The sequence below is a fragment of the Panthera pardus genome, unplaced genomic scaffold (assembly GCF_024362965.1).
Source record: "Panthera pardus isolate Hobbes unplaced genomic scaffold, ASM2436296v1 HiC_scaffold_25, whole genome shotgun sequence".
Lineage (NCBI taxonomy): Eukaryota > Metazoa > Chordata > Mammalia > Carnivora > Felidae > Panthera > Panthera pardus.
In genome coordinates, this window is record NW_026526821.1 from 29,765,398 (window position 1) to 29,778,899 (window position 13,502).

General features: G+C 42.9%; 2 protein-coding genes across 7 annotated transcripts in view; both read left to right on the plus strand.

The window, feature by feature from the left end:
* Positions 1-13,502, plus strand: part of PTPRA (protein tyrosine phosphatase receptor type A) — a 159,197-nt gene that overhangs the window by 124,560 nt on the left and 21,135 nt on the right. For all 6 annotated transcript variants that reach the window (XM_053890391.1, XM_053890392.1, XM_053890393.1 and 3 more), the window contains 2 exons: positions 8,717-8,753; positions 12,485-12,582. In XM_053890391.1, coding sequence (XP_053746366.1) covers positions 8,717-8,753; positions 12,485-12,582 — 135 coding nt within the window. The remainder of the gene's footprint in view (positions 1-8,716; positions 8,754-12,484; positions 12,583-13,502) is intronic.
* Positions 6,854-8,256, plus strand: LOC109274784 (60S ribosomal protein L5). Its single transcript, XM_019462717.2, has one exon. It carries the CDS (start codon positions 7,779-7,781, stop codon positions 8,226-8,228), a length of 450 nt encoding a protein of 149 aa, XP_019318262.1. The 5' UTR covers positions 6,854-7,778; the 3' UTR covers positions 8,229-8,256.

A 13,502-nucleotide genomic window follows, 5' to 3' on the forward strand; every position in this document is an offset into this window, starting at 1 on the left:
GTTTTATTTATTTATTTATTTATTTATTTATTTATTTATTTATTTATTTAAATTTACATCCAAATTAGTTAGCATATAGTGCAACAATGATTTCAGGAGTAGATTCCTTAGTGCCCCTTACCCATTTAGCCCATCCCCCCTCCCACAACTCCTCCAGTAACCCTGTTTGTTCTCCAGATTTATGAGTCTCTTCTGTTTTGTCCCCCTCCCTGTTTTTATATTATTTTTGTTTCCCTTCCCTTAAAGTTCTCATATGAGTGAAGTCATATGGTTTTTGCCTTTCTCTGACTAATTTCACTTAGCATAATACCCTCCAGTTCCATGCACGTAGTTGCAAATGGCAAGATTTCATTCTTTTGATTGCCGAGTAATACTCCATTGTATATATACATACCACATCTTCTTTATCCATTCATCCATCCATGGACATTTGGGCTCGTTCCATACTTTGGCTATGTCGATAGTGCTGCTATAAACACGGGGGTGCATGTGTCCCTTCAAAACAGCACTCCTGTATCCCTTGGATAAATACCTAGTAGTGCAATTGCTGGCTCGTAGGGTAGTTCTATTTTTAGTTTTTTGAGGAACCTCCATACTGTTTTCCAGAGTGGCTGCACCAGCTTGCATTCCCATGAAAAATTCTTTTTAAAGACCAGGTAGTTTCATGTGTATTCTTATGTTTACCCTGTCATCATTCCCAGAGATTTCCCATGCAGAAATCTGAATCTAAATGTGTACTTTTCTATAAGAGTCGGTGAATCCTTTATTGAACTTATTCAGATGACTAAGAACAAAAGCAGGTCTTGTTATCTTTAGTAAAAGTATGGGAGAACAGGGCAGGAATATCTGACACCAGGTAAGTCTGGTTAGCTGTGAGGGAAGAGCTGAAACTGGGAGGGGATTTTTTAGTGGCGATTTAGAGAATGTTTACAGAAATGGTTTAAGAGACTTGAGTACATTTTGTGGGCTGTGAGGAACCAGTAAAGAAAGTTTGAGAAAGAGAGAGGGAAAGCGACCGCAAGCTAGCAAGAGCAAACCTGACTACTGAAGCAGGATGTGTGAAGAGAACAGTGATAGAATTTGCACACCACAGTTCACAGCAGCATTAATCACAGTACCCAAAAGGTGGGAGCAACCCAAGTGTCCATCAATGGTTGAATAGATAAGTACAATGTATATACATACAGTGGAGTATTATTCAGTCTCAAAAAAAGGAGGAAATTCTGACACATTACAATTCTGAAGACATTATACTGAGTGAAAGAAGCTGGCCACAAAAGGACAAATATTTTCTGATTCCACTTACACAAGGTACCTGCAGTAGTCAAATTCATAGAGACAGAATGTAGAGTAGTCAAATTCATAGACAGAATGCCACGGGCTGAGGTGAGAGGGGAATGGGGAATTGTTTAATGAGTAGAGAGTTTCAGTTGAGGAAGATGAAAAAGTTCTGGAGGTGGATGGTGGTAATAGTTGCCCAGCAGTGAAAATAAACTTAATACCACAGAACCGTACACTTAAAAATGGCTAAAATGGGGGGCGTCCAGGTGGCTCACTTGGTTAAGCCGACTTCGGCTCAGGTCATGATCTCACGGCTCATGAGTTTGAGCCCTGCGTCAGGGTCTGTGCTGACAGCTCAGAACCTGGAGTCTGCTTCTGATTCTGTGTCTCCCTCTCTCTTTGCCCCTCCCCTGCCCACGTTCTATCTCTGTCTCTCTCGCTCAAAAATAAATATTAAAAAAATTTTTTTAAAGAATACTGATGGAGAGATTAGCATTGAACATGAGAAACGGCATTTGTTCCCCTGAGATTGATGGTAAAGGAGAATATTGAATAGATAGAGATGGTTTGTAGATGTGGGTATTTAAGTTTATTTATTTATTTTGAGAGAGAGAGTATGCGAGCAGGGTTGAGGCAGAGAGAGAGGGAGAGAGAGAGTCCCAAGCAGGCTCTGCATTGTCAGTACAGAGCCCAATGTGGGGCTCAAAGTCATGAACCATGAGATCATGACTCAGCCAAAATCAGGAGTCAGATGCTTAACCGACTGAGCCACTAGGTGCCCCACATCTGTTTTCTAAGAAGTCAAGTGCTGGTTATCTGGTGGAAGAAAGGGGATTGGACTGTGACATTAGAGTAATGAAAGTTTTAGAGTAGCTTCTGAGATCAGTAAGAAAGAATACTGAAAAGAAAAAAAAAAGGGCATGTCTAGCTGCACTGAGGGGCCAAGATGGAAACCATTGATGTGTACGGCCTCAGTTGTGTGATTTTTTTCTAGCTGTACCCTAGGATTGGTAATATGCAGAGAAGTTGTGGTATTCAGACACAGGGGCTGCTTCAAGTAGTCAGCCATGTGCTAGAGGTTCAGTAGAGAAACGGAGTAACATTTGGAATGAACTGCACTAGGGAAAGGTGGTGGGGTCAAGGAACTCTAGGTCTTGAGAAGGTGGAAGAACAATCTTGGGATAAGACAAGGAGAAAGATGGAGGAACAAGAGATTACCCAACAAATAGGCTATTGGGTGAACTTCAGAAATGGAGCAGTCCAGACATGCTCACTGGAGTAGATTTGCTGACATTCTCATATGTTTTTAACACGATGGTCATGTGTTTATAGTTGGAAGGAAAGGCAGCCTAGAAGAGACATGATGGATGCCGCTAGATAAGGAAAATAAAGAAAGGCTAGTGATGAGCTGGGATTCCCAGGCTTCTTTCAAGGATTGTGATGAAGGGGATGGGAGGAACAGCTTGACTGTTACACAGAAGAATATAGCAATATATTGCTATAGAATGTATCCATGTGTAGATAAAAGAATACTCAACTAAAAGTGGTCTAGATGGGAACATGTATTTATCTCATATAATCTGAAGACAGTTGTAGGCCAGTTCTAGCGTTGGCTGAGTCCGTGACTTTCTTAAGAAGCACCCAGATGCTTCCATCTTTCTACTTGCTTACCTTCTTCCTGTCCACATTATCTTTGTGGTCACAAGATGGCTGCAGCAGTTCCAAGCATTCCTTATAAATACAACAAACAGCATAGATGGGGAACATTTCTGCATATGCTTTACCCTTTTTAGGGAATGTGACCTTTTCCGGAAGCTTCTGCAGCACCATGCTCTTCAGGGTCAGCAGGCCAGGGTTGGATCACATGCTTATACCTGTCTCTAGTCACTAGATAGGGCATTGAGAATTACCATGATTTACCCTTCTGAAGCTGGGAGTGGTCACCTTACAAGCCAGTGGAAAGTAAATATCCAAACAAAATCATGGTTCTGATGGCAAGGAAGAAAGGGAAGAGTGGCTTTTTTAGTTGGTAACCAGCATTGTGTATCACCGTAATCAATTTGCCTCCTCCCTGCCTTGAGGGTGAAGACAGTCAAAAATTAGTTGGATGTTAAGGACATTCACTTTCGAATGTCCCCTTTCTGAGAGCTTTCTACTTTTCTTCCTTTCTGGTCTTATACTCTAATAAACTTTTGCCTGCTGCTCAAAAAAAAAAAAAAAGTTGGATGTTAAAGATGGTAAACAGTAAGATGGGTTTATTCATGGTGGTGGTGAGTAAGGGTCTAGGAGGAAACAAGACCATTCCTTTGACTATGCTTAGTTGGAGCTCATGTTGGGGCATCCTATAATGCTTTGATGGTTACTGAAGAGTTATTAACAGGTGAGATGAAAGTTTAGATGAAGAGAGTTAAATTTCGGACCCTTATGATCTCAGTGAAAGTAGAAAGGCAGGAAAAAGCTTAAGGTTAACTATGAGTAAGGGTCAGGGATTAAAGAAGATTTAGGTCCACGGGTTTTTTTGAGCACCTGCTTTGTGCGGAGCACCGTGTGGGTAGGCTTAAAGGTTACAGAGATAACATTTGGTCCCTGTTACGACACACAGACCATTTCCTTTAGTGAGCAATGTGTATGAAGCTAGTATTGCCAAGTTCTGTGGGGCTTAGTAGAGAACCATTCAGACAACTTGGTGATCCAGTAGAGCTAAATATTGAAGGGTAACTCTGAGATCAAGAGAAGAAAGATGGGCAGAAACTTCAAAGCAAGAGGAGAAGCATGAGCTAAGTCAGAGACTGGAAACTGCAATCTTAGATTATAAGGTATAAGATGGGAAATTTAAAAAAAGAAAAAAAAAAGATAGGAAATCATGGGGGAATTGGTAGGGACTGCGTCTTAGAAGGCACTGAATATTAGATGTGTCCACTGGGGTTCTTAGTTGCAGATAACAGAGTCCACTTTTTATCTACCCTCATAGTCAAGAAAGGGTTTATTTTAAGATACTGACTGGGTAGCTCACAAAATCTGTGGGAGAGCCAGTGAATCAAGCTAAGGTGCTGTCAGCAAGGAACAGAGCAGCTGTAGATGAGCCCAGCTATCCCATGTGACTTGAAAACCTCTGCACAGGTGCTACAGAACTGGATGCTTCTGCTGCCATACTTGGCCAAAGACCCTCTAGCACAGTCACCTTCTCACATTGCTTATTTACTTCTGCCCCAGATTTGGTATGGGAGCATCTGCTAGTAACAAACTAGATCTTACACAGAACTGAGCTGCAAGGGAGTCTGGGGAATATAGCTTTTCATTTCTCAGCCTCTATAGTAAGAAAGTCCAGCTACAAGGAGGTGGGACTGGGTGCTGAGTGAGCCATCTTGCAGTATCTGCAAATTTTCAGTACAGCTAAAGGTTTTGATTAATTCTCTAGGCAGTGAGGTTTAAAGGCGTCAAAGACAAGGAGTGACATGGCCACATTTGTTTATTGATCATTTAGGTTTACCATGTGCAACATGGATTTAGGAGGGACCAATTGGATAGTAGCAGGGTACAGATAATGAGGGCCTATGGAAGGGTTGGAGAGGAAGCAACAAAGTAAAAACTTTAAAGGTAGAATCTAGCACTTGGTGATTAATTGTATATGTGAGAGACTATAGGGTGATACTCCGTAGGGCGTATATGGAGTATAGGGTAGTCCACATGGGTGTATCCACCAGACAGTTGGTCATATTGATCTGGAGTTCAGAGGAGATATTCCAAAGCCATGGCCTTGGAAGTCATTAGTGAAAGAAAAGTGGGGCCTGGGCCCCCCCAGCCTCTGCCAGGCACACTGAGCAAGAGGGGCTCATGAGTGACACAGAGGGAGACCAGGAGAGAAGAGTATCTCAGAAGGAAAAGGATAAAGAAAGCATTGAGGAAGCATGGTTGTCAGCAGGGTTAGAAATCACTGGGAAATAAAGAGCAGATATGCTTTGGACTTGGAGTATAGGGGCAAACAGTGTCCTTTGCTGAAACAAATAGAGGACATTTATTGTGGGCTGTCAGTTATTCACACTTAACCAAACTTTTTCCCTCTATTGAAGAATAGTTTATACAACAAAAATGTAAATATTTAAAGTGTAGAATTCAGAATTGCAGTGATAACAGTTCTGCTGTCATCAGCATTATAAAAATATTTGGGGGGTGGGGGGACTGGGTGGCTCAGTCGGTTGAGCATCCGACTTTGGCTCAGGTCATGATCTCGCAGTCTGTGAGTTCCAGCCCCGCGTTGGGCTCTGTGCTCAGAGCTCAGAGTGTGAAGCCTGCTTTGGATTCTGTGTCTCCCTCTCTCTCTGCCCCTCCCCCACTCATATTCTCTCTCTCTCTCTCTCTCTCTCCCTCTCTCTCTCTCTCTCTCTCTCTCTCTCTCTCTCTCTCAAAAATAAACATTAAAAAAAGCCCATTTTTTTAAGCCTGTTTATTTTGAGAGAGAGAGCATGAGCAGGGGAGGGGCAATGAGAGAGGGAGAGAGAGAGAGAATCCCAAGTAGGCTCTGCACTGCCAGCATGGAGCCCGGTGCAGGGCTTGAACTCATGAACCGCAAGATCATTACCTGAGCGGAAATCAAGAGTCAGGCGCTGAACCAGCTGAGCCACCCAGGCGCCCCTAAAAACATTTTTAACAATTTTATTGAGATGTATTCACATACCATAATTTTCACCCATTAAAGTGTACAATTTAGTGGTTTTTAGTATATTCACAGATGTGTGTAATCATCACTATCCAACTTCAGAATGTTTTCATAACCTCAAAGAAACTTTCACCCCCTGGCTATTGCCTCTTATAGAACATTTTGCCTCAATAAGAGCTTTATTGTTTGGAGCACCTGGGTCCCTCAGTTAAGCATCCGACTCTTGACCTCAGCTCAGGTCTTGATCTCAAGGTCATGAGTTCAGGCCCCATGTTGGGCTGTGCACTGGGCGTGAAGCCTGCTTAAAAAAAAGAAAAAAGAACTTTATTGTTTATTTACAGTTAACCCCCATTTCCACCCCTGGCAACCCTTTAACAAGCCCTTTTCACAGAGAGCTATGAAATGTGGGTCTTGAAGAGACATGGTTCCCAGAACCATAGAGTGGTGGCAGCAAGCAGGGGGGAGTGAGACCTAAGGTTCGGAAAGCACAAAGGTCTGAAAGCAAACCTGACATTGGTCACAGGAGGTGATGAAACCGACAGTGACACAGTTGACAAGTGGGTTTTCAACCTGGAGTCTTACCTTAGATGTCTAAGAGTATATAGGGTCTTTAGAAGTGTTTATTTTTAACTCATAGGAATGTAGCTACTGGAGCGAGCTGGGTTTTGAATTTCAGAATTCTAAGATGTCTCAGAAACCAGGCAGTCACATTTTATCTTTCCCTTGATCATAACACAAGGAAAAGCAGTAGTTTTGCCTCATTCTAAGTTACACCTTATTGGTGAAGCAGTGCTGCCATATCACAATATCAGCATGCTTTCGTAGGGGACATATGGCATACTCTTGGTTGGGACAGGAAGCACTTTGTGGCTGGGCCCTCCAACAGTGCTTTTTAACTATTCATGGCCCACATGCTCCTGTGAGAATTTAGCAGTACCTTCTTGTGGAGCAGGGATATGACATGGCTTAACATACTCTAAGAGCTTCTCAGCCAGTTAAGGCTTTCTCAGTTTTCATCTTCCAATGATTAAAAACATTTGCAGAAACGTGAATTCCCCTTCTCAATAAAAACTTTACCAAGCTCATTACTGACTCTAAACACGTCTAGTTCTGGGCCTAAAGCTTTCTACTGTGCTAGGAAGGAACTCTGCCCTGCTCTGGTTTGAACTAGAATAGGACGTGGCTTCTCAGACTCAGGCCCCCTCCTTTTTTCTGCTACTGCCTTGCACACTTGTATTCCACACCGTTTTCTTGGTGTGAAATGGTGTCCCATCTTTGAAGCTGCCTCCTTCCTCACTGCCCACTTTATGTCTGTCTTTGAGCAGCAGAGGGTGATTTACAATCCTTAAATCAGATGATTTTCACTTACCTAGGACTTCGTAAGTGAACACTACATTAAACAAGAGGTTGAAAAGATACATAACTAAAACAAAGACTGAAAAAGAAAGTTACTGCCAGCTGTTAGTTTTTCAGAGGCTCCTTTTCTGTTACATGGCATTCCCAGGCCCCTTTGCTTCTTGTCTCCTACTGCCTGTCATGGAGAACCCCATTGTCTAACACTGGGAACTATTCCACATACCCACAGGCTATTCCCCAAAAGTTTTTATACCTGGGTAAAGCATTATCAAAGAAATAACCCCTTAAAAGAGAAGAACCCCTTTTCCTTCCTCATGAGGGTCCAGCTTCATCCCTGGAACCACCGCACATGCTTCTGCCTTAGAGAGGTCCTGTCCATTAACATTAACACTAAGACCTAGATTGTCAGCTGCTGAGAAAGCATCAGAAACAGTCTAGCTGCTGGTCTGTGGTGAACCGCGGACGCGGGTCTCTGTTCCACGGGATGGGGTTTGTTAAAGTTGTCAAGAATAAGGCTTACTTCAAGAGATACCAGGTGAAATTTAGAAGAAAACGAGAGGGTAAAACTGATTACTATGCCCGGAAACGCTTGGTAATTCAGGATAAAAATAAGTACAACACACCTAAATACAGAATAATAGTTCATGTAACCAACAGAGATCTCATTTGTCAGATTGTTTATGCCCATATAGAAGGAGACATGATAGTTTATACAGCTTATGCTCATGAACTCCCCAAGTGTGGTGTGAAGGTTGGCCTGACAAGTTATGCTGCAGCATATTGTACTGGCCTGCTGCTGGCCTGCAGGCTTCTCCATAGGTTTGGCATGGATAAGATCTATAAAGGCCAAGTAGAAGTGACTGGAGATGAATACAATGTGGAAAGCATTGAGGTCAACCCGGTGCCTTCACCTCCTGTTTGGATGCAGGGCTAAGAAAGAAGTTAAAAAGAAGAGGTGGAACCATCCCCAAATGTCTGTTGCCCAGCAGAAAGATGGGGTAGCTCAGAAGAAGGCAAGCTTCCTTAGAAGCTGAGGAGTGGGCTGCTGAGAGCTAATAAACCAAACCACAGTTTTCTATGAAGATTTTTCAGATAAAGACAATACATCCAATACACTTATTCATCCAAAAAAAAAAAAAAAAGTCTAGCCTACGAGTTGGTATTTGGATGTTCTTACATCAGTGTTCATTAATAATTCCCTTTGAGAAGACTACCTAGACCATGTGATCTTTGTAATCTTTGATTCCTGATACCCAAAGCTAATCCTTTGGAAATTTCTAGAATGGAAATCTTGTTAGTGGCCTGGACCTTTTCACAAGAGAGGCTTTGTTAACTGGTTGGGAGTCTGGAGAATTTCATTCCTATCCATTCTTGATTCTCACTTCCTTTTTCTCCCTCCCTCCTCTCTTACCCCACCCTCAGGGCTACCAAGAAAAGAACAAATTCATTGCTGCACAAGGTAAAGTAAATGACAATTTTTTACTTTCAGGCTTAACCATGAGCTCATTAGTGGGCTTGGACTTTTTCTTCCAAATGCTAAATAGATTAATCAGAATGCTGTAACTTTTCTGTAATTACTGTCACCTGAAAGAAATGCAGTCTGCCTTGCACATTTATAATTAAGGGCCTTCATCTTGATGACTGAGTATCCAGGGGTCCTGTAAAAGTAGTCCTTTTTTGTATGTGCATAAAAAGGACTGGAAAAGGCTACACACACACACACACACACACACACACACACACACACACACCCCACAGTCTGATGAGGTCCTCTGTTTGGGGGCCCTATGGGAACCTTAGGTTCAGGCCAGGCAGCTAAGAGTTTGAATTTGAATTCGGTGTCCGGAGAGGATTGGACACCTCACAGGGTCCAGGCTGGCTCATCTCCTTCCCCAGTTGTTCAGCCTGAGCTCATCTATTATTCACAGAAAAGCGGTCTAGGAACCCTCAGAGCAGGGACCCAGTGCCATTGCCTTGTACGTGCTCTGCACACGTTTCCATAGTCCAGAGTTTTAACACATGTCTTCCACCTTTGGGATCCTAGCAAAAATATCTCAATGTTTGCAGCACTAAAAAATAATGGATGTTATTGGTGGTCCATTAAAGTCCATTGTTTTAGTCATTCAGCAAATGTTTTTTGACTCTCTGTTATGTGTCAGGCACTGCCCTAGGTGATGGGGATATGTAAAGGGATAAAACAGGATATGGTTCATGCCTTTTTGGGGCCCTTAGTTGGTAGAGGACAGTTTACACCAAAATTAACAAGTTCCGATAAGTAGCTATACTGATGCAAAAGCGACTAGCCACATGTGGCTATTTAAAATTAAAATTTTAATTAACTGAAATTGAATAAAATTTAAAACTCAGTTTCTTATACATACTAGTCACATATTAAGGCCTAATAGCTACATGTGGCTAGAGACTAACATACTAGTACAGATATGAAACATTTCATCATTGCAGAAAATTCTATTGGATGAGTACCATGGTAGAGATAAAACAGATAGAGAAGTAAAATAAGGTGGTTAGGAAAAACCTTATATCCTTCTTGCCCTTGCAGTCTCCCACTAGGGCCTGGCCATTGCCTAACCAGGCCCTGCTTTCTCTCACCCTCTGTAGCCACCCATCAGGTCAGGTCTACCCTCTGAAGCCCAACTCAACTGCCCCCTACTCAGTGATCATTTTAGCACGAACAGCTATGTGCAGTCTCTTCCTCTCTCTATTTGCCACGGGGCCTTGTTGATGCTATTGTTGAACAATATTCAATATATTTATTGAATTAAGGTCACCTATGATTTTCTGATGCACCTTTTCTCAGACTCCCATCCTCTTGAACCCCTCCCCAATACTTCACACTCCTTGAAATTCTCCCCTGTTATTCCCTGACATTCAGTTCTTGATTTTTCTCACTTTTCTAAATATCCCTTCTCTGGCTTTTCTTCATTCTGCCTCTTAGATATAGTTTCTCCCCAAATCTGTGGATGACTACTTTCTTGCAGCTCCATTCTTATCTTTCATGGCACCATTTCTCTCAGGTCTGCCTCTCCGTCCGCTCTTCCTTAGTCTTCCTCCCAAGTTTTTCTATCTGACCTTGCATAATGCTTCAGATCCCCAGGTTTCTCTGTTTGACCCCTTCTTTTCTTCTCTTCTGTATTCTCTTTGAGAGACCTCATCTCATACCTACCTGTTTGACTGGCTACTGCCTCTCTTGAGCTTCTGAGCCACATTTTCAAACTAATTTTCTACCCCTTCACCTGGATACCTCCACATACCCATCCACATCAAAAACTAAAATATGCCTTGGGGCGCCTGGCCGGTTCAGTTGGTGGGACATGTGACTCTTGATCTTGGAGTTGCAGGTTTGAGCCCCACATTGGGTGTAGAGATTACTTAAAATCTAAAAAAAAAAAAAAAGAAACTCACTAAAATATACCTCTCCTTCAGCCCCCAAACTGCTTTTTCTCCTGTATTCTCTGGCTGTCACCATGACTGGAATGCAGCCCATCTAATCAACCAAGCCAGATTTGGGATCATCCAAATCTCCTACCCGTTCCTTTCTCTGAATATGAGTGGTCCTCTTATTTCTTTCTCCAAAATCTGTCTTCTCTGTCACACTGTCTTACTCCTGTCATCTCTTCTAGCTGTGTTGTCATAGCCTACTGATTGGCCCTCCAGGCCCAGCCTTGCTTCTTGGGTTCCTTCCACGAAAATGGCCTTTCTTGATGCAAAACTTTTGTTAGAACTCCTGAAAATCCTTTAACGATTTTCCATTATCTATAGAACAAGCCTGCCTTAGTCTGACCTCTACCCCTTTAGATTCTGATACCTTACCTGTCTTTCAAGCTGTATCTTCTGCCACTCCGTGTACCCTCCACAATCACCTTATTGAACTCCTTATAATTCCTGGACATTTCATGCTCTTTCTTGCTGCTATCCCCTGCGCTTCTGCCTGGAGCACCTCTTCTCCCTATGTCCCCTTTCTAAACTCCAATCCACCTGATCCACCTGAGCCTAACATATGGCTCAGATGTCACCACCTCCAGGAGATTTTTCCTGACCTTGCCAGGCAGTGGCAAGGCCTCTGTGCATCTTTTTGGCATGTGTCCACTTCTGCCATTATTTGTTTTTCTTCTTGTTACTATTTTTTTTTAACCAAAGGGAATATAAAGTTTAAGAAAGTCAAAAAGGTATTGCAAGGCATATAAAAACAAAATGCCCCCCCCCCTTTCCTCTTCCTTTCACTCTAATTCAGCCATTTTTATCTGTTGGTGACTTCTTAGGATAGATAATTTATTTAATCCTCTTACAGATTACCTCACACTCAGACAGACATGCATACACAAATCCTTTTTCCCCATCCTCCCAATAGAGTTAAATCACAATTTGGTGTTAAGACAATATTTATTATTTACATCATTATTACTGTGCTAGTATTATTTACAGCTAAAGTACATAGTATTCAATGATGTTCCCCCCAGACTCTCCACTAGAAGTATGTATTTTCTCTCAGTACCTTCAGATACATGAGGTTTAATTCTTTTTAAATTTAATATTTTAATCTTGGGATCCTCCTAGAACTTTTTTCAGTTGCCCTCTAGCCTCAGAGCTCCCATCTTGAGCCTTCTCTTCACCAATACCCAGGGAATTCCATTAGCCTCTATCCTATGTTAGCTCCCATTTCCTTCTCTTTGTTTGCGCCCTCATTTTTGTGAAGAAATCTTTCAGGGGCTTTCCCAGAAAGGCTGGACTGCGGTAAATTTTAAATTCTAGCCTGAGCAAATCAACCTGTCCTCTCTATGGCTAACGACACCCACCTTAGAACATGATAGGAAGGAGTAAATGAGATGCAAAGCACTTAGCTCACTGTCTGGCCAGTAACACAGATATTTAGCAAGCAGTCATGATTTCTAATCCTCATTTATAATACCCTTGGGAGACATTATTTATGTTCCCTTTACATTTCGACAACATCCCACCCCCCACTTCACTCCCTAGTGAGGTACCTGGCACATACAGAGTGGATGGGAAATGTTCAGTTAGTAGGTGGGTGGATGGATTGATGGATTGGATATTTAGCTGGGGACACATGGGCACAGGCTTCCAAAAGTCAGGAATGAATGTTCCCAATTTCCCAGCAGATTTCTTCCCCTTGGTGTGTGTTCTCCTCATCTTTGCTATTGGCTACTTTAGGACCAAAAGAAGAAACAGTGAATGATTTCTGGAGGATGATCTGGGAACAAAACACAGCCACCATTGTCATGGTGACCAACCTGAAGGAGAGAAAGGAGGTGAGTGGAGACATTAGATAGACCAGCATGACTAGCAGAGGAACTCCTCTGTGTTTGAGCCTGGGCTGTCTACCCTTTGTGATTCTTGTGCCAGTCATCGATCAGACAAAGCCCAGGCCACTGTGCTTACCAGACTTTCCTATGGCCTGGAAGTCTCAGATGAACTTCAGGGGTGTGCCTAGGGCATGTTGCCTATGTCTGATAGTCAGACAACTCACCCTGGTTTCAAAACAACCTGAAGGAAAGGTTGGGCCATTTGCCAAGAAAAGCTACAGAGGAGCTTTTTTCCCCCGTGGCTTCTCCAATCCCTCGTTCCCCTGGTTTCCTGCACCTTCTCTGAGTCAACAGAGGAAACTGTATGAACTGAGACCCTGTGGGGTGCAAGGGAATCAGAGGCCCTGGTCTGATCATGCACTCAACTTTCTGACTGATCCTTTTCCTTTTGTGTCTGTGGCTGCCAAGTCCATGCCTGGCTAGGCCCTTCACTGCGCCATGGCTAAAACCAGTCCTGAGTTCTAGATCAAGCCCCAGAGAATAACCCCCATTCATGACAGTCTTTTCCTAGAATGGCCCTTAAATTACCTTGATCCCCACTCTGAGGTGTTGAGTGTGTTAATCAGCAGTTGCACAGTGCTTAGGAGGGTTGGTACTAGGGCTGGGCTGTAGGTTTGTTTCCTCCAACCTGACCTCTGACTCTCAGAAGCTGTTCAACGTCCAGGCACCAGAGAAGGCATCACTCTGCCTTGGTTACCCCCTTAGCAGGTTGCTGGCTCCAGGGAATCAGGCAGGCCTGTCCCTAGACCATGACCTGGCATAGTGGAAGGGCACATTTTGTAGGTAAAGTAGCTTTTGATTTGCCCTGAACTGAGGGAACAGGGGTGGGAAAGAGCAAGAAGTATAGGGCTGGGGCTATGTATAAT